This window comes from Terrapene carolina, unplaced genomic scaffold, assembly GCF_002925995.2.
Source record: "Terrapene carolina triunguis isolate 2854851 unplaced genomic scaffold, T_m_triunguis-2.0 Scaffold211, whole genome shotgun sequence".
In the NCBI taxonomy this organism is placed as follows: Eukaryota; Metazoa; Chordata; order Testudines; family Emydidae; genus Terrapene; species Terrapene triunguis.
This window is the reverse complement of record NW_020664562.1, coordinates 38,597,583-38,622,515: the sequence shown is the minus strand read 5'-3', so window position 1 is coordinate 38,622,515 and position 24,933 is coordinate 38,597,583. Positions and strand designations below refer to the sequence as shown.

The following is a 24,933-nucleotide window of genomic DNA, read 5'->3' as shown; positions in this document are numbered from 1 at the left end:
GCTGTAGCCCACGAAAGCTTATGCTCTAATAAATTTGTTAGTCTCTAAGGTGCCACAAGTACTCCTGTTCTTTGTACTCTTGAAGCTTTCAAAAATTGATGGGAAGGGTCCACATGAGGAAGAATGGGCTCACTACAGTACTTAGCTGGATAAGTGGACTGGAGGAAGAAGGGCCAAGAAAAGGACACTAAGAATTATGTGCCTAGCCCTCTTTCCCCAATTAGATCATGTTGTTTGCTCATATAAACCTCATCTTCTCATTTTTTCACTTTGTGGGATGGAGGGAAAGAAAGGGTGTGGGGCGAGTTCTGTATGCCCTGTTGTGCTTTTTCTATCCCAACAACTGAGGACTATTCTCCTTATCTGCCTCATACATGACAGAGATTCATACTTGGCCCAAATTTTGAAACCGGTAAACGTAAAACTGGGCTCCTAAATCCATATTTAGATGCCAGCCTGGTTTCCAAAGTTGCTAGCTCCTTCAGCGCCAACTAGAAGTGTGAGAGAGACAGTGTTTGTGCTGTGAAAGACCATCTGCCATCACATATATGTCTCATATACATTGCCTAAAAGGCATGTCTAATATACTAATGAAAAAAATGGTTAGAACACTGTGCACCCTAGCATGGCTATAAACATGGTCATCTACAATTGGAAACTGAATTAATCTGAGGCCCTCTAACTGCATGGCAGAGTGCAGCAGTAAAAGGGCTCAAGACCTTCATAGGTCTGTGTGCTAAAATGCCTAATTTAGCCAGGTTTTCCCACACGTAGGCAGCTCTTGTAATACACTGTGCATTTCAGAATACCTTCGGACATGCTTGGAGATGCATCTTGGATTGTGCTTGGATATCTTAAAAGGAATCTTTGAAAACTGAGCTGAACACTACTGTTAAATAAAAAAGAGGTTAAAAATAGCTAATTTTTGCAGTAAGCTTTTCCTTACGGTAGTAACTGTTATTTTTTTTCCAGTAATTCTGGCTTATAGAAGTTACCAGTAGATGCAATTTTTCAGTTGAATAATAGTTTAAGCAAGTTAATGTATATATTATTTTTAATTGTGCTGATGCATGTATTTCACTTCTAATACAAGTATCAGATTTATGTCATCTGTTTATCATGTTTAAGTTTAAAATATTGACTCACCAACACACAGGACAAATTAAAAGTTAGCTGTAAGACCAAATCAATTAGTCTTCTCCCCCCCACACACACACATAAACACACACAAAAACAGAGCAGAGAAGGAATTAATAATAAAATTAATCAGAATGATAAGATAGGGTGTAAAAGTTACAAACAGATGGACTCACTCAGGTCAGTCTAATTTCTAGTGTCTCAGATAGTGACATCACAGAATTCTTCATCTAGAATGAAGCTGGGGCTATTTCAAAGCCTTATTTGAAGTCTCACCAGGGGCCAACAACTAACTGAGTGGACCGTTCACCTCTAGAGATGGTCCCTTCTGGTACGGTTTCCACAGATAACCTAAGGCTGATTGTTTGCTATCAAGGTAGGACAAGAACTTTAGGATGGCAATATCAAAAAGTGGGATAATTGGCCACTGTTTCATAGGAAAGGAGGAAAGAAAAGCATTGGGTAGAAAAGCAGGACAATCCTATGAAAGTAAGACACTGTCATTCCACTGAGGCTTACAAGTGTATTTATAATATATTTATTAAAAAAGGGCACTTGCCTTAGATGAAATGTGCTTTCCTTTTGATATAGATCTGTTATACCTTAACCCCTACAAATTCCAAAGTTTTACTAAGGCTTACAGAAATATCTGTGTATTGTGTTTCAAGCTATTATAGAGTTGTAAACCCAAAATCATTAGTGTTGATAATGGCAAAAACCTGTGTTGTTCTAACTCCTCAGTCTTGTCAGTTGTCAGCAGTGAGTACAGTTTTTCTGAGAGAGACAGAAATCAGTAGTAGAGCTGGTGGAAATTTTTTTGAATTTCATGCATTTTAATGCAAATCGAGACAGGTTTTCACAAAAAAAATATTTACTTCAAATGGGCCCGTTATTCTGACCAGCTCTTTCACTAAGCCTTTGACATATCCTTGTGTCCATTATGGGATCTGTGAGAGAAACATGGACTCTGCAAAAAAATTTGTTTCTGTGTTCAGTCTTGTCTAATTGAACGCCTTTTTGTTTGCATACAAATAGAAAGATGGGCCTTATCTGACCACTCTTCCTAGTTAATATTATCCTTTACCATGGGGTGAAAGCAGTCATGACTATATTAATATCTATTACAAAAACAGAATTATAAAAAGTATAGCGTACATAGTAAAAAGGTCAAATCCTGCAGTGCTAAGTATAAGGGAGTTTTGTTTGAGTAAAGATTGAATAAAATCTAAGTATGTACTTTGGGATTTGGTCCAGTGTTTGTAGTGATATATACAGATATAGAGATATATCCTTCTGGGAAAACTCTGAGAGGTAAAAGGTATCCTGTTCTACACCTCCTATGTCAAAAAATGTGCAAGTCTCACACTATGTTAAGTGCATGTATAATAATTCTCACATATGGCAATAGTATACATGTGTAGTATCCCTCTAGGGAATATCAGCTTCCTGGTCAAACAGGCCCTTTAAACAGCTTTTGTGCATGTAAAAACAATTAAATGTTTAACTAAGGAGATCCTCAGATACATTGGACTGATATTATTTTCCTTAAGGAAGCTACACCAAGCCATGAAAGATCTGAATCTGGGTGGCCGTTGAAGACACAGCGGTTTGACTGTAAAGTTGTTACAGTTTGTCACTGTTAATAAAACATGTTTAAAAATGTATCATGTGTCAGCTATTAAGGATTTTGGAAGAATTCATTGTTAGAAACAACCTCCGAGGGGTAAAGCTTAACTAGTTACACAGGGGAAGTCCTTTCTCTCAAATTTCCATTTTAATTGGTGTTTAATTTAGACTTCCCAGCCCAATGGCTGAGTGGAAGCATTCCTTACTGTCACCTAAGAGACTCTGGCTAGAACTTACCCTCAGTCCATCAGGTATTGGGAGTGCTATAGAATCAAGGAGCCCATCTCAAAATGGGTGGAAAGTGAGTCTGGTATCACTCAGTTAAGACTCATTGCAACCAGTTGATGGGAGTTCCATCAAATATTCCTATCTACAGGTCAATGTCCAAGGAGTGTTGGATAAGTAACGTATATGTGGGATCATCAGAACTGTGAGAGAGAGAGAGCCCAGCATAAAGGTTTGATAGAAGACACAATGGTTAGCACTTATAATTTTATCCTATTTGATTAATCCTCAGAATCTTTGTATATTAGTTTTTCTTCTACATCCAGAATCTGCCTTCCAACATAACCCTAAAATATCTTTGTCAAATAAAACATGATCACTAGGAGTTTCCTGCCATTTTCATAACTGCAAGCACTTTCATAACTGCAGTTCATATTGAATCATGATGTAAGAAATCTGCCAGGAAAGATCCAAATACTGTTACTAGTGCTGTTTCATAACCAGTTACAGCTGCTGCTCCACTGAGTAAGAACACAGTTGGCTACCATGTTCTGTGCCTCTCCTGCTTGCAAGAATGTGACTTCAGTTTCTAGAAAGAGTTTTAGTAGGGAAGAAATTATTGTAAAGCATTTAAGAGGAGTGAATCTCAGATGCTAGAATTCCAGCTGAAAAAATTTAAATCAAATGCATGAACACTAAATGTTTTTACCTGAGGATGTTACTGAGATTTTCTAGGCAGCTTTTCCTTTCTAGAAATGAATTATGTAGATAGAGGTACTGTAAAACTTTCTAACAACGACAAAGAAAAACATACAGTAATTGCTAGTATATCCTTGCCAAGAGATTAATTGCGTAAGAAATATATTTTATTCAGCTTCCAGCACTGCCTTGCTTTCACTAGTAGAAAACACGTCAGCTCTCACCAGTGATGTTTGTCTTTGCACAAACCTGCCTTCTTTCAGCAGAAAAACGCTCTAACAAGAAATGACTGCAGGTTGGGGGGAGGGAGTGAAATGTTAGGTAGAACTGAGTAATACTCAGAACATTATGCTGGTGAAACTGTAAGAAATGTAAGTGACTGTGTCACTGTGTTTGCACAGGGCCAAGTACAATGAAGGCCCCAATCCTGATCTGTACCACTGTCCATTAAATAGCAATCTGAACTCACATTTATTTTTAGATGCTTTATTTGCCCATGCATCTGAGGCAACATTTTTAAGGTACCTATCAGTGTAATGTGCAACAGTCAGCAGCGAAGTAGAATAATAAAGAAGCCACCTGTCAAGGTAATATGTAAAATTCACTGAAGTTAGGAACCTGAGTATTCATTGGTACCATAGGACCCCCCATACATTAATGATGACAAAACAGCAACATTATTCATTCTTGTTATTGGTATCCCTCTGTTGTAGTTTTGTTTCCTGGACATTAAACCATAACTGCCTTGTGATTTTAAATGGGTTTCTAAACTGGAACAGAATATATTACCCCAGATATCACTTTCCCTGAAATTGCACAGTGACATACAAGCCTGGACAATTCTTTTCCCTTTCCAAACTGAAATGCAACCCTTGCATTTCTGAAATATTGTTATGAAATAGGGCCAATATGTTCCCATTTTCTAAATTAGACACAAGTAACTGTTTTGTGCTCCTTTGGAAAGTATGAGAGAATATTATTCATCTGTTTGCTTTAATGGATTCCTGCCAAGTAAAAACGTATAAATTTTATTTTATATAAAGTTGGAACAAGAATACAGATAAATTTTATGATGTGATTAATAATGTAAAGATAAATTATGCAGGATTAATCTGTATATATGGGTAAACTGTGCCATACATAATAATAAAAATAGCCCATCTGATTGCCCACACAAATAATTATATAGTTAAATGGAGCAGATTTCTCTTTTCCATTCTGTCATTTCTTACTATTTATTATGAACTCAGTTCCTCTAAAGCAAAATATCCCCAGTCTTGGGTCACATGTGTTCTGAAGTGTGTAACTTTTGGGAAATAAAATTAAGGACTAATTCTTAGTTACCCTCTATTCCCTCTTCTCCAAGGGAAAAGTGACGAATGCTTCAATTGGGACAACCCAAAGCTCAAGACCTTTGAGGGCTCAGATCCTGTGGTCCTCATACAGCCAAACCTCCCATCAGTTTTACTGAGAGTTTTGACTGCACTGGGAGGTTTGCCGATGTGAGGACTACAGGATCTGAGCCCTTAAAGCTCTTGAACTTTCTGTTGTCCCTCTTGAAATATTCTGCACTTTTCCCGGGGAGAAGTGGAGTCATAGAAAGTGAATTAGAACATTCAGTCATCTGTTCTATTTTCCCATCAAGGCTCAGCTGCTTGATGTAAGTAACTCATATTAATGCCTGGGTCTGTTTAGTTTAGTGGTGCAGTAAGACAAAAATAATTCTTTAATTGTTTTTCTCTGTCGATAAATAGTACCTCCAATTCGCAGATTTACAAGTGGAAAAAAAGCAAATAGACTATATTTAAGATTAAAGTTGTCCCATCTATCCACTTGGCATATCTCAGGGATAAATTCTGTTTCTTGTTTTTGCCCTCAAAGCAGTTAAAAATGAAGCATTTTACTTTGCACATGTATTGTAGCTGTCTGTGTGTTTTTTGCACCATCGTTGTTGAATTTCACTGGCCATCATGTTGCCCATTCACCTACCTTTGTTACATGGTTCTGAGGTTCATCTCAGTTTCCTTTAATATAACCTATACAATTTAGTGCTATCTGCTCATTTGGCCATCTCAGTATTGGCAGCCCAGCTGTCTAATCTAACTAACCAATTATATATCCAAGCATTTACACCTTATTCATCACACTAGTATCTGAGCATCTTAAAAAATGCTCAACAGAATAATAGGCCTAGATTCCTCCTTACTTCTTCCAAGATCTTTGGGGTATTTTCTTCCATGTCTTTTCCTTCTCCTCTTCCACTTTTTATCTTCAGGTACTGTCAGTAGCTTAAGTACATAAGTTTCCTACCTTCATTAGTGATATGACAAAAATAACTGACCCTCTTATGCTGGTTTCTATGTTTTTTCTCTTAATGCATTGGAAATCAGTAGTCCACACACCAAAAAATAAATAAAAACAAATCCTGAACCATCTAACTCCAGTTTCTCTATTGGTTTAGTAAATACATCTAAAGTTAACTCACATTAACGTCTTGATCTTAAAGCTACAACTATTGCTAAAGCAAATCCCTAGATCTAGTTCGTTGCATTAAATTTGCTGAAATTTCCTTGTTGCTGAAATTAATGACCATATGAAAAACAGTGTTTTATAGGAGGTGCTTTAATTGTAGTTTGGCAATTTCTGGTAATATAGAAAAGGACTGGAATAGAAAAGGAAGTATTTAAAAAACTAGCTTTAAAATACAAATCTGGATCTGCAGTGACATTCATATTTCTAAAATGGAGTTGGCAGACTTGTTGGATAAAGAGAAGAGATAGCTAATCTAAATCCAGACTACATCATTGAATAGAAAACAATAAATGGGGTGCTTAATATTGAGAACAGTTTGTCACTGAACCACTGAAAAAGTTGGATATTTCAGCCCATTTCTACTTAACTTATTTTCTGCTATCAGCACATTAACGGGGTTTGTCTGAGGCTACTAATAAAGGAGCAGTTGTTTCGTGTCACAAGGTACACTAAAGGCCGTTTAAAAATTCCCAGTGGCATCACACTGCAACAAAAAGGCAGTGAGGTAGTTTTGGTTCAACAGAGCCATAGTGCAGTATGCTGAGCTGACAAAGAGCTTTCCAGTTATTTGTACCATTGGATTAACTTCTGTCCCAGTCATAGTCATAGAATATCAGGGTTGGAAGGGACCTCAGGAGGTCATCTAGTCCAACCCCCTGCTCAAAGCAGGACCAATCCCCAACTAAATCCCCAAATGGCCCCCTCAAGGATTGAACTCACAACCCTGGGTTTAGCAGGCCAATGCTCAAACCACTAAGCTATCCCTCCCCCCAGTGCGCCAATACAAACTCATTGATTTCAGTAAGAGGAGAATTTGGCTCTATAACTTTTTTCATTCACCCTCCCCCTTTGATTTTTATTTTTTCTTTTTTTGTTACATTTTAAACCATACACATCTCCATCTCAAATAAGAAATGACCCTTATGAAAAGCTTTTATTTATGGACTGCCTGTCTGAGTGCCTGCTGCACTCAGTCCTTCTACTTCTTTTGGATGTTACTTACACAGGGTTCACCTGGAAAAGGGCCAGAAACTTATGAGGACTGAATGGAACTGGAATCATTGGCAACTGAATAACCTTTTTAAGAAACAGCACCATGAATTCACATCATAAAGCACCTTTGCATTTTGATATATCAGTGCTGAAGCTGAGCTAAATTCGTGTTTAAACCCAGTGATGGATGGCTTTGTAGTCTGAAACCATTTTGCCTCTTTGAATGTGCCTTTTTAATCTTCATAAGACCCTTGTGTAAGGAGCCATAGCTTATAAGCTCCATTGGGCTTTGTTATCCTTCCTGTTTACATTTTTAATTTGTCAAACCCAGATGGAGTGAAACAGGATATCCCAAATAGGAGAAATTAGAGTAGGACAAAACTATAAAACATATTAACACTGGGAAAGCATCAGGAGCGTCCCTTTGTGAGAAGCAAAGAGAGAAACTGAGAGTATGAAATATTCTGGATTGGTCATTTTCTGGTTTGGGGGCTTTATTTTGTATGTGTGTATTGTGTTATTACACGGAAGGCCTCAGCTGGAGCATAGTATCCAGTTCTGGGCACCATATTACAAGAAAGATATGGACTAATTGGAGATAGTCACAAGGAGGATGGTGAAAATTTGTTCTCCTTAACCTCTGACAATAGGACAAGAAGCAATGGGCTTAAATTGCAGCCAGGGAGGTTTAGGTTGGACATTAGGAAAAACTTAAGTACTGGAACAAATTGCTGAGGAATCTCTAAGATTGGAGGTTTTTAAGAACAGGTTAGACAAACACCTGTCAGGAATGGTCTAGTTATTACCTAGTCCTGCCTTAAGTGCAGGGGACTGGACTAGATGACCTATTGAGGTCCTTTCCAATCCTACACTTCTATGATTATATGATTACAGCAAAGGCAGCTAGTGCCCAAGATTGATATAAATGTTGCCAATGGAGAGAATTCTTTTTTTGATCCAAAAATCAAAAGAAAGCTAATGGGGAAAGAACAATCCCAAGAAAGTATAGTAATTTCTTTGCCAATGGTTCTCAGCCTTTTACATGCTGTGACCTTTCCCCAGGCCCATCTACTTGGAATATAGTCAGGACTACCCTCGTGTCTACCAATATGGGGAGGGGGAAGATGGTTATGACCCCTCTGACATGTTTTCACAACTGTAAGCTTGCAAACCCATGCTTTGTGTGATGAGCTTGTGTGGCAGTAGAGTAGGCAATGGAACATGTTGCATCGGCAACGTAAAGCCAAATTTCTCCTCTCTACTCAGTATTAGAGATATCAACTGCATGTTCTGCATTTGCTTTGCATACTGGACTTCTGTCACCATCAGTAGGAATTCCATAAATGTAACAAGTGCAGAATATTCAAATGAAACCCATACTACAATTGAGAAATCTACAGTGCCGCTCCAAGTAGTGACTTTTACTCTTGGTCTTTTAAAATGAATGTGCATTTTTATTTAAATTAGAAAGGTGCAGGTCATTTTTCAGAGATACCAAATGAGACATAAGGACTAATATGCAAGCAGCTATCTTTTGCAAGCTTTGTTCAATCAAATGTTACTGACACCTGAGTATAGTGTAAATTCAATACAGGGTGCTCTTATATGTAGCGAAAAGTAATGACACATGGGAAACTCCAGCAGAATCCAAATGCAGTGGGAAAGTTCCAAGATAAACATCCATGCTTTTGCAAAAATATTAAAAGAACCAAATGAAAAAGAAATGGAAAGTAATTTTTTAAAAAATCACCTTACAGCAATGCAAGGATCATCTGTCAGTAGTTAAAGTTCAAGCCTTCCCTTTTACTCTCCTGCTCTAAACTGACATGTGAACAACATATAAATTGCCATTGGTATATGGAGCACTGGAGGTAAGAGATGCAAAATCAACTATTTCTATGTATGTGCATGTGCAGCACCTAACACAATCAGACTCTGATCCTGATTGGGTCCTCTGAGTGCTACTGAAATATTAATAGTTTAAACTAATAAAAAAGAAATAGAGGTGAAAAGTACTTACTGTAAACGGACAGCACATGCTTAGGTCCCATTGACTTTGACTTCAGTGGGACTTAAGCATGTGTATAAAGTTAAGATGTGCTCAAGTGCTTTGCTGAATCAGGTCTTAAAGGTCTGATCCATCTCCCATTGAAGCCAGGATCCATTCTATTGCTTTTCATAGGAATTGGAGATCAGGCCTCAGAAACATATTGACATTTAAATAGTGAAGCAGTGATTAGATTACCAAAAAGGGGTTGAAATACGGGGAACCTGTAGTATATAAAATGAATTGGTGATCTCAGTCCTGTTCCTAGTGAACAGATATCTGTGTCTTAAAGCCAACCATCACAACTTCTCGGTCCCTTCTTGGTCAGGGGTGGGACTGGGTTTGGGAAATGTGCATTGAACAGCCAGTGTGGTCTTTGTTCCATGGCTAAATAAATAGCTTCAGTTCCCAGGAATGTTGACACTGCACCTTTCCCCAAAGATAAGCTCCCTTCAGTCACAATTGAATAAGCTATAACTTTCCATACTCCATAAAGTAACATGTAATTTTTGTTTAAGTGAAAGAAATTGGCTGGAACATACAGATCCATAAAGCATAATAAAGTATTACCAGGATCTAATCAAGAGTCCAGTTTTGAACTGTTAATGGTAGTCGATATAATAGATATGCATGTCATAGTCCATTACCTCGTAGGGCTTCTCTTGCACTATCTCAGTTCACCCCCACCTCCCCTTAGGCTGGGGGCTCTCAAAATGAAGTCCAGGTGGTTTTATAATCCTCTCTTTTTTTTTACCAGGGATGTGTCTGTCAGATTTCAATACTCCTATTTCTTTCAATTGATTTACTCCACTGCCCTTTTACTGAAGCTCATTTCCAAAATACTGCAAAACAGTGCATGCACCGTTTGAGCTACTAATCCTGTTTTGTCTAAATGAATTCTCCTCTGGTCGCCAACATCCAGAGGGAGGGCCTTTTGGATCCAGTCTGTTCCCTTTATCTGTAACCTTTATATAACTAAGATTAACTCTTTCTTAAAATCCTGTACCTCAGGGCATTGCCAACAGATAGAAATGTGTGTCCATACTCCCTATTCATTCACATTCCTTTCAGCATTCAGCCACTTACATTGGGTTAAATTTTCTTTAGTACAAGAGTGAATTTGAGAGTGAGGTGGAGCAGCCTTGTTAATAAAACCTTTCTTTGGCTATGAATTGAAGTAGTTTATACATCCATCAGATTTCTTTCTGGTTGTATGTCTCATTCCAATGCTTGATCACCTTCAAAAGGACTTGCTAACTTATCTAGTCCCTAGGTAAACTCCAGTATAAGCTAGAAATATGTATGATTTGATGGAGAATTCACCAGGAAAATCACCTCTAGAGTCCAAAATAGATGTTTGTTTCTTTCAGTCCAGGTTCTAAATTATATTCTTTCTTTAGTTCTTCAAAAGTTAGCAGAGAGTCCGATGTGTAGAAAGAATAGTAAATATGGCAGGCGACCAGCTTGGCTTAACAGTGAAATCCTTGCTGATCTTAAACACAAAAAAGAAGCTTACAAGAAGTGGAAGACTGGACAAATGACCAGGGAGGAGTATAAAAATATTGCTCAGGCCTGCAGGAGTGAAATCAGGAAGGCCAAATCACACTTGGAGTTGCAGCTAGTAAGGGATGGTAAGAGTAACAAGAACGGTTTCTTCAAGTATCTTAGCAACAAGAAGGTGGTCAAGGAAAGTGTGGGCCCCTTACTGAATGGGGGAGGCAATCTAGTGACAAAGGACCTGGAAAAAGCTAATGTAGTCAATGTTTTTTTTGCCTCTGTCTTCGTGAACAAGGTCAGCTCCCAGATTACTGCACTGGGCAGCACAGTATGGGGAGGAGGTGACCAGCCCTCTGGAGAAAGAAGTGGTTCAGGACTATTTAGAAAAGCTGGATGAGCACAAGTCCATGGGCCGGATGTGCTGCATCCGAGGATGCTAAAGGAGTTGGTGGATGTGATTGCAGAGCCATTGGCCATTATCTTTGAAAACTCATGGCGATCTGGGGAGGTCCCAGATGACTGGAAAAAAGCTAATGTAGTGCCTCATCTTTAGAAAAGGGAAGGAGGAGGATCCGGGGAACTACAGGCCAGTCAGCCTCACCTCAGTTCCTGGAAAAATCATGGAGCAGGTCCTCAAGGAATCAATTTTGAAGCACTTAGAGGAGAGGAAAGTGATCAGGAACAGTCAGCATGGATTCACCAAGGGCAAGTCATGCCTGACTAACCTAATTGCCTTCTATGATGAGATAACTGGCTCTGTGGATGAGGGGAAAACAGTGGACATGTTATTCCTTGACTTTAGCAAAGCTTTTGATATGATCTCCCACAGTATTCTTGCCAGCAAGTTAAAGAAGTATGGGCTGGATGAATGGACTATAAGGTGGATAGAAAGCTGGCTAGATCATCGGGCTCAACGGGTGATCAATAGCTCCATGTCTAGTTGGCAGCCGGTATCAAGCGGAGTGCCCCAAGGGTCGGTCCTGGGGCCGGATCAATATCTTCATTAATGATCTGGAGGATGGCATGGATTGCACCCTCGGCAATTTTGCAGATGACACTAAACTGGGAGGAGTGGTAAATACGCTGGAGGGTAGGGATAGGATACAGAGGGACCTAGACAAATTAGAGGATTGGGCCAAAAGAAATCTGATGAGGTTCAACAAGGACAAGTGCAGAGTCCTGCACTTAGGACAGAAGAATCCCATGCACTGCTACAGACAAGAGACCGAGTGGCTAGGCAGCAGTTCTGCAGAAAAGGGCCTAGGGGTACAATGGACGAGAAGCTGGATATGAGTCAACAATGTGCCCTTGTTGCCAAGAAGGCTAACGGCATTTTGGGCTGTATAAGTAGGAGCATTGCCAGCAGATCGAGGGACGTGATCATTCCCATCTATTCGACATTGGTGAGGCCTCATCTGGAGTACTGTGTAGTTTTGGACCCCACACTACAAGAAGGATGTGGAAAAATTGGAAAGAGTCCAGCGGAGGGCAACAAAAATGAGTAGAGGGCTGGAACACATGATTTATGAGGAGAAGCTGAGGGGACTGGGATTATATAGTCTGCAGAAGAGAAGAATGAGGGGGGATTTGATAGCTGCTTTCAGCTACGTGAAAGGGGGTTCCAAAGAGGATGGATCTAGACTATTCTCAGTGGTACCAGATGATAGAACAAGGAGTAATAGTCTCAAGTTGCAGTGGGGGAGGTTTAGGTTGGATATTAGGAAAAACTTTTTCACTAGGAGGATGGTGAAGCACTGGAATAGGTTACCTAGGGAGGTGGTGGAATCTCCTTCCTTAGAGGTTTTTAAGGTCAGGCTGGAATGATTGATTTGGGGATTGGTCCTGCTTTGAGCAGGGGGTTGGACTAGATGACCACCTGAGGTCCCTTCCAACCCTGATATTCTATGATTTTCAAAAGTACATAAGTGCCCTAGGACTCCAAGGGCTAGATTTTTAAAGGTATTTAAGTGCTGAAAGATGCAGACATCTAGTGGGATTTTTAAAAGCGTTTAGCTCCCACAGAAAACAAAGGGAGTTAGGTGCCTAGGTGCTTTTGAAAATCCCACTAGGTGCCTCTCTGCACCGTCAGGTGTCTGGATTTATTAATATAACGATAAGAGGTGAAACACCAGCTGAGCCTTTCTCACCACACTTCTATATTTTTACTGTGAGACAGAGCATGTGAGTTGTAATTTTATTTCTAATAGAAAAAGAAGAACAAAGCACGAAAAATGTCATTAATTGTAGCTTATATAACTCTTCACGTGCCAGGCATGCTTAAGCAACACAACTGTTCAATCCCTTTGCAGCCATCTCTCCATGAAGCTGAATCTGTAGGCCCAGTAATTTTAAATAAGGGAGAGCATCTCCTCAATTCCCTCCCTTCCTTCACAGTTACTCATTACTTAATTTGATTTGTGGCTTCTGGTGTCTCCATGTGAATGTAGAAAGCCTGCTGTGTTCATCCACAGGCACCACTGTGTCGGGATAGTTACTAGAAAGTGCTGAAAAATATATGGGGTGGCCTGAAAGATGCCTGAGGCCACCTCCATTTTAATCCTATTAACTCCCCCAGGTCACTGTGCAAGACATTGGGCAATCTAGGTAATAAGTTGTGCATACAAGTGGAAAGCATCAAGGAGTCAAGTTGTAATTTGTATTTCCAAGCACTTGCATCCAGTGTCTGTGGGGGAGAGGAGAAAAGTATCTTTGCATGATCTGTGTGTTGAGGCCTCTGTATAAATGCTCTATCCATCTTTGCAAGCCTTCCTCCAACATCAGATTTTCTCAAAATGTGAAATCAAAAGGGCCACACAATGCATGTAAGTGCTTTTTCCACATCAAGTGACCCACACAGCCCTCTCCCTGATTCCTTCCGAAAAGGAATTGCATTACATGCCTATTATTAGCTGTTGGTTCTCTGTTCAAACTAAACAGTGTCTGGTCCCTTTGTCTGAGGTTTGGTAACTTCCTTTCCTAGTCTTGTTTGAAGAATATTGGCAAATATTTTCACATCTGTATTTATGTATTAAATGCCTAAATACAAAGTAATTAATGAAGCAAAAATAGGGCTCCCATTCTAGCTCTTGCTCTGTTTTATGAACAATTTTATAGCATTTGCTAAATGTGGAAGGAGCTCCTCCCCATTTATACGTATTAACTATGAGTGCTCAGAAGGCTATGATGTTTTACACACCCTTCTGTTTCTTTCTCTGTCCAACGTTACTTTTACTGCTGCATTTAGGTTCAAATGATTGAAGTAGAAGATTTGGAAAATGCTTTCCCAACATCACAGTTTAAGTAGTAGAAAGAGCGTCTCTGTTATTTAAAATAAATGTAAAGTCATTTTTTTCAACCAATCCCAGTTTGCTCTTCCGATTGTGACTGGATATCATTTCCAGAATACAGTCTTTCCCTAATGTAGAATTCATACACTTAAGACAACATGAGCCTGGGTTTTGACTGACCGGTAATATTGTGTTACCTGCATTCACAAAGATTGAAGGATAAATGTGTATGTTCCGTGTATTTCACTCTGTGATGCTTTTTCAGGATATTGAAAACCACCAACAGAATCTTTTACCATTATATTCAACCAGGGTATGAATTCTGTGCAATGTCCTCTGCACCACCTAAATACCATTTAATCCTTTAACACAGTCTTAAGTGGTGTGGCAGGCCATATCCGGGCTCTCTGCACTACCAGACAAACATAGTAGAACCCTCAAAAATCTCTATAATAATATAAATGTGAACTCCCTCTAGTGACTTTTTGCTACCAATTCCATTTAAAATATGTTGTGTTTTAGCCTTTTGTGTGTATGATTGTTTTTAGTGACGAGTATGAAGAGGATGGTTTTTGCCAGCCATACAGAGGGATTGCTTGTGCAAGATTTATTGGGAATCGAACAATTTATATGGAGTCTCTACATATGCAGGGTGAAATAGAAAATCAGATTACAGGTAGGTAAAGCATGTTGCCCCTAGCTCTCAAAAATACACACCTTTTTCCAGAGAACTGCTACAGTCTCTTGCCACTAACATTATTTTTTCCTTAGATCCTCTTTTGTTACCTTCCCATTTGCTGTGAGTTTCGCCACAGCAAAGCCTAATCCGGATTGATATATAGCATGTTTTCAGTGGAATGGGTCATATCAAATATGCACAGCTTTTTAATATGCTGTATGTCTCTGCTGATTGGCTTCCTCAAAAACACACACACACAAACACACACACATATAAGAACAAGAGGTAGGCATGGCTCATATCTGGTCTATCTTGTGCTGTGATCCCAGCATATTTTAAAAGCTAAGCAAGGCCAAGCTGGGTCATTACTTGGTTGAGAGACTGTTGAGGAAAACCCCAGGTACTGAAGAAGGCTGTATAAGTAATTCAACAGGTGGCATTCTTGCCTCTGACTTAGTAAGGAACCGATGCCCCAGCACTGTGTGAAGGAAGTGCCCTGTGTGCGACGAGACATAAAACAAAGCTCTTGATCTCTTGTAAAGACTTCATGGTACTTTCCCACAATTTTAGGTGTGTTGCCCATGGCCAGATTCCAGCCAAGCTAATGACTTTCCAATGGTCTAAAATGCTCCTGTGGTTTCAATTGGATAGTGTGCTTGACATCTTTCCATAAAGTGTTATGCAGTGTTGCCATGCGTTGTTAAAACATTGCAACACAGCAGTGATGGAAATGTTCCTTAAATATACAGCAGTTCATACACTCTATCGGTTTGTTTATAAAGTGATTTGGGATCCTTTGGGATGAAGGATGCAATATGTAAATGTACAATATTTTTGTTATTATGCATTCTGTAGAACCTGCTGTTCTTACCTATCCGGTAAAAGTAATCCAAGAAACAAAATATTTAGACGACTTTACGAACTATCTGGGGAAAAAAGCAAATAAAAATAAAATTTAATTTCTAGTTTTGAGACAGCTTAAAATCAATGCAATGTTGACACCAAATGTAATTTCTTTTTCACTGAAATGAACATTATAGCAACTTTTAAAATAATTGTTATCCTGTATTTCTAGAATGTGCATTTGTCCCCGCTGGAATTTAGTGTTCTGAAATAATAGTTATTACTGTAATTGCTGAGAAAATGAGTTTGTTCTTCTTACTTTAGTAACTTGCCATTGTCAAATGTGTACAAAGTATGGATTATACTGTTGAGCCTAAAACTCCTGTCATGTTAAATAAAATCCTTTTGTGTGTTTTACAGCTGCCTTCACTATGATTGGCACTTCCAGTCACTTATCTGATAAATGCTCCCAGTTTGCCATTCCTTCTTTGTGCCACTACGCTTTCCCATACTGTGATGAGACCTCACCAGCCCCAAAGCCCCGAGATCTGTGCCGTGATGAATGTGAAATTCTGGAAAATGTCCTTTGTCAGACAGAGTATATTTTTGCAAGGTCCAATCCTATGATTCTGATGAGATTAAAGCTGCCAAACTGTGAAGACCTTCCTCAGCCAGATAGCCCGGAAGCTGTAAATTGTATCCGGATTGGAATCCCCATGGCAGATCCTATAAATAAAAGTAAGTGAAAGTTGCTATGCAAGAAGTAAGTAAGTAAGTGAAAGTTGCTGTGCAAGAATTATCAGGTCAGCATGTGAAGGTTTTATCTAATCACTCTCTGCCCCCAAATGGGGGTAGTCATGAACTCTGAAAACTCACAATCATTATAGTCTTGCGTCAAGTTGGTGGAAGACTGAGCTGGTTATTCCAGAAACCACGGAAACTCGCAATAACTTTTTCAATATTTTCTTAAATTGCCTCTGGATTTACGCTACTAGCAGTTTATTGGCTTCAGATTTTTTTTGTTAATATTAACTAACAAAAAGGATGGTTTCACTTGTAACGTTTTAAGATCAGTAAACATCTAAGATCCCGGTCCTGCAACCCTTACACATGTAAGACGTCCTTGCCACAGTAGTTCAATATATTCTAATGGTACTGCTGGTGTGATTAAGGACAAGTCAACATGATTAAGGCTCACAGGATCAGGTCCATGACTGTACTTGCCTAAGATGTTGTTCTAAGGCATAACTACAGGCATTGACAGGAGCGCACTCTTGGTCACTGCATTACTGCAATATCAAATGTTTGTGTCCAAAATAAGAAATATTTATTTATTTATTGTGTCCCACGTATTCTCTACCTTTATATTAAAATAATTAATGTGATTCAGGTTCCCACTGTAGGCTTGACTCTTCTTATGTATTTTTTATTAAAAATACTCAGAGTAAGCTGTTTTCATTACTAAAGCATAAGCTTTAAATCCTCCCAGGAATGTGAATGCAAGGCAGGCCAAGTGTTACAGCCGCAACAAATTGGGACCCCTTACTCCTTGAATTTGGTTTCCAGGCCTCAGGTCCGCAGAATTGTGCTTAGTCTCCAGGAGGTTAATTATGCACTCCTACTAGTGGTCAGTATGTACGGTAGCATTCTGACTCGCTGCGATCAACTATTGCTTTAATGTTTTTCAGATCACAAATGTTACAACAGTACTGGAGTAGATTACCGTGGGACCGTCAGTGCGACAAAGTCTGGACGTCAGTGCCAGCCATGGAACTCTCAGTATCCGCACACACATACCTTCACCGCCATCAGATACCCAGAGTTAAACGGGGGCCATTCCTATTGTCGAAATCCAGGGAATCAGAAGGAAGCGCCATGGTGCTTTACCTTAGATGAAAATTTTAAGTCTGAGCTTTGTGACATCCCAGCATGTGGTAAATACTGAACCATCCCATTTTATTTCTAATTGTTTTTTAAAGGGGAAACATTGGAATTACTTTATTGAAGGAAAAAGTGTCTGATCCATACAGTTGTGCCCCATCACATACGTTCTGTGTAGCTGTGCACAGAACGCCTTTGTTGTGTCTGGAAAGGGAGCTCTGGTAAAGAAGACTACATGCAGTGTTTGTACCTAAAGCCACAGAATCTGAAACAGGAAATTCCCCAACAAGAGAAACCTTACAGTTCTTACCTGTGCATCTGGTAAGCAACTGAAGCAACATCATGAAAATATTTTATAAGGAAAGGTTGTAAAGCTTAAACCTCCTCAATGAAGTATAAGTGTTTCTAGCATGTCATGTGTTCTACATTTTCAAAGTAATCGTTAAAATTAATATCACTTTTTAGTGAAGTAGAATTGGCTTTGTTGGCACGGATCCTAAATGCATTATAAAATTGTTTCCCTTTGATTTATTTTTAATCGTTTTAATAAATGCAAACCTAGCTTAATACAGTTCAGCCTTTGTTTTAAAAAAAAAAGGGGGGGAGGGGTTGCAAAACACTTGTCAGCTGGGTTTTGGTTTTGATTTTTGTAAAACTTCAGCACCTGGATTTAGGTTTTACAAACTCAGGGTTAGCTGAGATCCAGGTCTCATTTTATCTGAACTCCTGATATTTGGAGGGAGTGGGAGGAAGATCTGAATAAATAGTTCCCATTTTATTAAGTCTTCATTAAAATTAATAATACAGATATTCTGTAAAGAAGAGAACACTGCTACTTGTGGGTACATGTTGGAAAATGCACCTAGCAATGAGTCTTATGACAATAGACTCTTGTTCTGGTAATTTGTGGTAAAAGGTTTCATGCAAATGATTATGTTGCACACACGCGATGGCAATAATGATAACTTGCCCCTTGGAAGTGAGATCCTTTTTCATGTTCAGTAGCCAATCTTGAGTTTAAATTAATTTTGATTATGGTTACGAACATTTATTAAATCAGACTATCTTGTGGATCGTATGCATTCTGGGTCTGATCCAAAGCACATTTAAGTAAGTGGAAAGATTTCCAATGACTCCAATGGGCTTTGGCTCAGGTTCGTACTGAGATTTTTTGTTAAAAAGGGAACATATACATTACATAGTCAAAACTGTCTCTCTTAATAGTTGTAATGCCCTGTGTTGAATTCATATGGTGGCTGGCAGACCATTCTCTGGGAGGATTGCAAGAGTCTGGAACTTGCTCCCTTCTAGTCTGAAATAGACCAAATTTGGTGACTTCTAGGGTACACTATAAAAGACGTCTGGTTGATAGGGTCTAAGGAGAAGACTGAGGTTGTGCTTCCTAGATGATGAAGGGGTAGGTGTCTGGCTGGCCTGCCCACAAAATTCCTGTGGAAAGATTTTAATGCTGCTAAGGTTTAATTGTATTTACTGCATGAATAATTATATTAGGGTGTCTAGATCCTGAGACGGGGTCCCTATTTAAAATATAAATAAATAGAATCCTATTAGGTGGCTGGTTGTTTAGTTAAAGGTGCAATTGTTAGGAGCTGTTCTGCATTCTGAAAATGTAAAGAGCTGTTACTACTCAGCTCTTTTTGTACTTGCTGAAAAAGCCAATTCAGGCACATTTTAAAAATATCTTACACTCCACCTAATTGGGACCTTCTTAATTAGGAAACCGACTTAATTGGGATGTCTCCCAGGGAACCAATTTAAGCCTAATGAGGCTTCATGGTAGTGACTGCTGCTTAATAGGAATGGTAATTCCACTTGATTGGGACACTGCAGGGGATGAACCGGTGCCTGTGCCTCTGTGTGTTTGTCTCCTTTTGGTTCTAACCAGTGCTTAAAGTGGTCTGAAAAAAGTGTTGGGGGGGAGGGGAAGAGGTCTTATCATCACCGTGACATCTGCCCATCCCCCTGCACAACAATTAACATCCCCCCCAACTCCAGATGAATCCTGCCACCCATCAGTTCTGCCCCCACATCTGTTCTGTCCCATTGCCACCTCACCTCCACTCCTCCGTCAGCTCCTGGGGCTTTTAATCCCCTCTTTCCCAGGCTGGGGAGGGGCTGCAAGAGTTCCTTCTTCCCCTTCCCAGGCCGGGTGCTGCAAGGGGGGAGGAGGAGAGGCGCTATCCCCTTGCTCACCTCACAGGAGGGAAGGGGAGGGAGGAGGGAGTGGAGCTACCCTGAGCTGCTGGGCTCTTTCTGCTCCCTCCTCCCCTCCCGTGAGAACGGCTTGGGCTTCTAAGGGGAAGGAGGAGAGCTCTGCCTGCTTCCTGCAGCAGCTCCAATTGGTTGCTGTTCCCCAGGAGAGGTGGGCAAGTGGGGAAAGCAGCCACCCCCAGGTGCCCCCCCCCGGCAGTACTAAAAACAGGCGCCCCTTTAGCAACCCTGCTTGCTTTTTGGCCATTTTATTTCCCAGGTCTGCGACCCGTTGTGAGCGGCCCGCTTCAGCTGTCACATATGCAGCAGTTGATAAAGCCTGTGATGTCTTTTGCAGACAAATCTGTAGTGTGGGACAATAATCCAAGTGCGAGGCTGTGGAGAGACAAGTGTAGGAAGCCTCGCCAGAGGATTGGGGGGAAGGGCTGGGTGTATAGGCACCGGTGTGGAGTAGCATGAAAGGACACATGAGGCAAAGTGTGGTAGAGACTTCCTTAATGCAGTTGTGAGGGGAAGCAGGGACCAGAGGTGCCGACTTTCTGATTTCCCCAGGGGTGCTTGACCCCGCCCCCGCTCCACCCCTTCCCCCAAGGCCCCACCCCATCTCTTGCTGCCCCCACCCCTCTCCTCCCACCCCATTCCGCCCCCTCCCCTGAGAGTGCCCCACCCTCGCTCCGCCTCTTCCTGCCCCCCTCCTCTCTCTCCCCCCCCAGCACCTCCTGTCCGCCCCTGAACAACTGATCAGTGGCGTGCGGGAAGTGCTGTTGGGGACGGAGAGGAGCTGATCAGCGGGGCCCGCCAGTGGGTGCTGAGCACTCACCATTTTTTTTCCAGGGATGCTCCGGGGCTGGAGCACCCATGGAGTCAGCGCCTATTGCAGGGACAGTTGCAGTCCTTGTACTAGGTGGGAGCTCCCTTCTAGCAGTCCTGGGGATGGAAGTCACTACCAAAGGAAGGGATGAAGCTATGGATCAAGCCACCCCTCACCAGTCCATAGAGCCAGATAGATGCATGGGGAACTGTTCCTCAGTCCCCTCTCTTCACCCCCTGCTGTGGTGTTGTGGCCCTCAGCCAGTGCCTAGATGCCAAATCTGATCTGAAAGGAGCAATTAGGAGAGAGGCTGCAATGGCAGTATAAGGAAGGGGAGAGGGCATAAGATGGGATAAGATGGCAAATATGGGAAGAAGAAGAGCTGTGCAAAGTTATATCTGAATTCATTGGAACTTTGCCACCCTCATAGACTCATAGACTTTAAGGTCAGAAGGGACCATTATGATCATCTAGTCTGACTTCCCGCATGATGCAGGCCACAAAAGCTGACCCACCCACTCCTGGATAATTCTCTCCCTTGACTCAGCTGTTGAAGTCCCCAAATCATGATTTAAAGACTTCAAGTCGCAGAGAATCCTCCAGCCAGCGACCCCTGCCCCATGCTGCGGAGGAAGGCGAAAAACCTCCAGGCCCTCTGCCAATCTACCCTGGAGGAAAATTCCTTCCCGACCCCAAATATGGCGATCATGATCTGAACTGGACCCAAATTTCAGCTTAAGTGTGCCTTTAATTAGATTTGTAATAGGCATCTGTATGGCCCTCTCAGCACTTGCACAAATCCAGCTTTGAAAACACAGACACACTCAGCTGGCCCAGTGTCAACAGTAAAACGCTCCCTCCCAGCCCTTCCACAAAATACTAAATGCTACCCTGCCTCAGCCCATTGACTCCATTGAATTGGCCCTCTCAGAAAAAGCTGGGGCCTACAGGTCAAGAGACTCTCCCGCTGTCACAATGTGTATGATCTGCATTTGTGCCAATAAAATCCACTGCACCTGCCCTAAAAAAAACACTGACTTAAAAGACAGTAGGACACAGTACTCCCGAAGAGAGATGATGGCCTTCAGTATGGCAGGGTGGGGGGGCTTCCAAATAAATAGTTTTGTTTTTGTTTTTTTCCTGCCAGGCAAAGTGGGGAAAAAGAGAGAACACAGGTGAAAATTATCACAATTTTGGCTGCAAGAAGCTGGGGCGCCATTTAGGGGGGACGGGGGAGGGCTTTAGCCCCCCCTGAGTTTCGTAGGGGAGGTCTACTCACCCTAGCCCCAGACGGAGCTCTTAACTGCAACAGCTTGAGTGTGAGATGTGATGAGTTCAGAAGCTGGGAGCAGCACAGCCTTTGGGGCAGGGAGTTTGTTTATAAACAGAGGCAGGGTGATTAAGATAACAAAAGGCTTATCATTAAAGTAAATTAAGGATCATTAGATGATCCTGAAAGCACTTCAGAGCACTTCAGTTAAAAGACAGGAAACAAAGGGTAGGAATAGAAGATGAGAATGGAAAGAGGTAAATAGTGGTGTCTCTCAGGAGTCTGTACTGGGACCAGTCTAAGGGCATGTCTTCACTAGCAACGCTGTGTATTCGTGGCACGACTAGGGTGACCAGAGAGCAAGTGTGAAAAATCGGGACGGGGTGGGGGGTAATAGGAGCCTATATAAGAAAAAGAACCAAAAATCAGGACTGTCCCTATAAAATCAAGACATCTGGTCACCCTAGGCACAACACAGAGAGCTGTCCCAGTGCTATAAAAAAACCACCTCCACAAGGGGAATAGCTACCAGCGCTGGTGCACTGTCTACACCAGGGGTGGGCAAACTACGGCCCGCGGGCTGAATCCGGCCCATCAGGACTTTGGATCCGACCCTCAGGATTGCCCCCCGTGGTGCTGTGGGCCCCATGCCACTCTCAGAAGCGGCCGGCACCACGTCCCTGCAGTCCCCGGGCCGGGGGGCAGAAGGCTCCGTATGTTGCCCTTGCCTCCAGGCTCCGCCCCCCCGCAGCTCACATTGGCCAGGAATAGGAAACCGTGGCCAATGGGAGCTTCAGGGGAGGTACCTGGAGGCGCGGCAAGGGCAGCGCATGTGGACCCCTCCGCTCCCCCCTCAGGGGCCGCAGTGCTTCCTGGAGTGGGACGGGGACATGGCAGGCAGGCAGGGAGCCTGCCCTGGCCCGGGTGCGTGCCGTTGCCACCCCGGAACCACTTTAGGTAAGCAGCGCCGGGCGGGAGTCCGAATCCCTCCTGCACCCCACCCCCCAACTCCCTTCCCTAAGCCCCCTGCCTGCACCTCGCACCCCGCCTGCACCCCAACTCCCTGCCCTGAGCCCCTCATACACCCCGCACCCTTCCTGCACCCCACCCCTCTGCCCTGAATTCCCTGCTGCACCCTGCACCCCTGTGCACCCCAACCTCCTCCCCTGAGCCCCCTCCCACACCCAGCACCCCTCCTGCACCCCAACCCCCTCCCCTGAGCCCCCTCCCACAGTCCACACTCCTCCTGCACCCCTGCCCTGAGCCCCCTCCTGCACTCCGCACCCCTCCTCTGCCCCAATCCCTTGCCCTGAGCCCCTTCCTGCACACCGGACCCCCTCCCACACCCCGCACTCCCTCCCGCATCCCAACCCTCTGCCCCGGCCCTGCATACAATTTCCCCACCCAGATGTGGCCCTCGGCCCAAAAAGTTTGCCCACCCCTGGTTTACACTGATACTTTACAGCGCTGAAGCCGGTAGCGCTCGGGCAGCTGTTTCGCGTGGCTGGGAGAGAGGAGGGGGAATGCGGGGCGCTCAGGGGAGGGGGTGGAGTTGGGGCAGGGACTTTGGGGAAGGGGCAGGGAAGGGGCGGAGTTGGGGCAGGGAAGGGGCGGGGCCAGGGCCCCGTGGAGTGTCCTCTTTTTTTAATGTTTAAATATGGTAACCCTAGATAAATGCAAAGTAATGCACTTGGCAAAATATAATCCCAACTATACATACAAAATGATGGTGTTTAAATTAGCTGAACCCGTCAAGAAAGAGATCTTGGAGTCATTGTGGATAGTTCTCTGAAAACACCTGCTCAATGTGCAGTGGCAATTAAAAAAGCTAACAATATTGGAAATCATTAGGAAAAAGGGATAGATAATAAGAGAAAAATATCATATTCATAGATTCATAGATTCATAGATTCTAGGACTGGAAGGGACCTCGAGAGGTCATCGAGTCCAGTCCCCTGCCCGCATGGCAGGACCAAATACTGTCTAGACCATCCCTGATAGACATTTATCTAACCTACTCTTAAATATCTCCAGAGATGGAGATTCCACAACCTCCCTAGGCAATTTATTCCAGTGTTTAACCACCCTGACAGTTAGGAACTTTTTCCTAATGTCCAACCTAGACCTCCCTTGCTGCAGTTTAAGCCCATTGCTTCTTGTTCTATCCTCAGAGGCTAAGGTGAACAAGTTTTCTCCCTCCTCCTTATGACACCCTTTTAGATACCTGAAAACTGCTATCATGTCCCCTCTCAGTCTTCTCTTTTCCAAACTAAACAAACCCAATTCTTTCAGCCTTCCTTCATAGGTCATGTTCTCAAGACCTTTAATCATTCTTGTTGCTCTTCTCTGGACCCTTTCCAATTTCTCCACATCTTTCTTGAAATGCGGTGCCCAGAACTGGACACAATACTCCAGCTGAGGCCTAACCAGAGCAGAGTAGAGCGGAAGAATGACTTCTCGTGTCTTGCTCACAACACACCTGCCTCCATATAAATCCACAGTATGCCAACATATTGAACAGTCCATTCAAATTTGGTCACCCCATCTCAAAAAAGATGTATTGGATTTGGAAAAGGTACAGAGAAGGGCAACAGAAATGATTAGGGGTATAGAACACCTTCTGTATGAGGAGAGATTAAAAAGAGTGGGACTTTTCAGCTTGGAAAAGAGATGACTAAGGGGAGTTATGATAGAGGTCTATAAAATCATGGATGGTGTGGAAAAGTTGAATAAGGAAATGTTATTTGCTCCTTCACATAACACAAGAACCTGGGTCACCCAATGAAATTAATAGGCAGCAAATTTAAAACAAACAAAAAAATGTGTTTCTTCACAGTCAACCTGTGGAACTCTTTGCCAAGGGATGTTGTGAAGGCCAAAATTATAACAGGGTTCCAATAAGAACTAGATAAGTTCATGTAGGATAGGGGTCCAACAATGGCTATTAGCCAGGGATCCAACACCATGTTCTGCATGTGTATGTCCAGGGATCATAGAATATCAGGGTTGGAAGGGACCTCAGGAGGTCATCTAGTCCAACCCCCTGCTCAAAGCAGGACCAATCCCTAGACAGATTTTTGCCCCAGATCCCTAAATGGCCCCCTCAAGGATTGAACTCTCAACCCTGGGTTTAGCAGGCCAATGCTCAAACCACTGAACTATCCCTCCCCGCCC

The 24,933-nt window shown here is 42.2% G+C and overlaps 1 protein-coding gene across 1 annotated transcript in view; it reads left to right on the top strand.

Moving 5' to 3' along the window:
• Positions 1-24,933, top strand: part of LOC113407454 (inactive tyrosine-protein kinase transmembrane receptor ROR1) — a 241,766-nt gene that overhangs the window by 205,802 nt on the left and 11,031 nt on the right. The window contains exons 5-7 of the mRNA XM_026656003.2: positions 14,592-14,719; positions 15,986-16,303; positions 17,254-17,499. Coding sequence (XP_026511788.1) covers positions 14,592-14,719; positions 15,986-16,303; positions 17,254-17,499 — 692 coding nt within the window. The remainder of the gene's footprint in view (positions 1-14,591; positions 14,720-15,985; positions 16,304-17,253; positions 17,500-24,933) is intronic.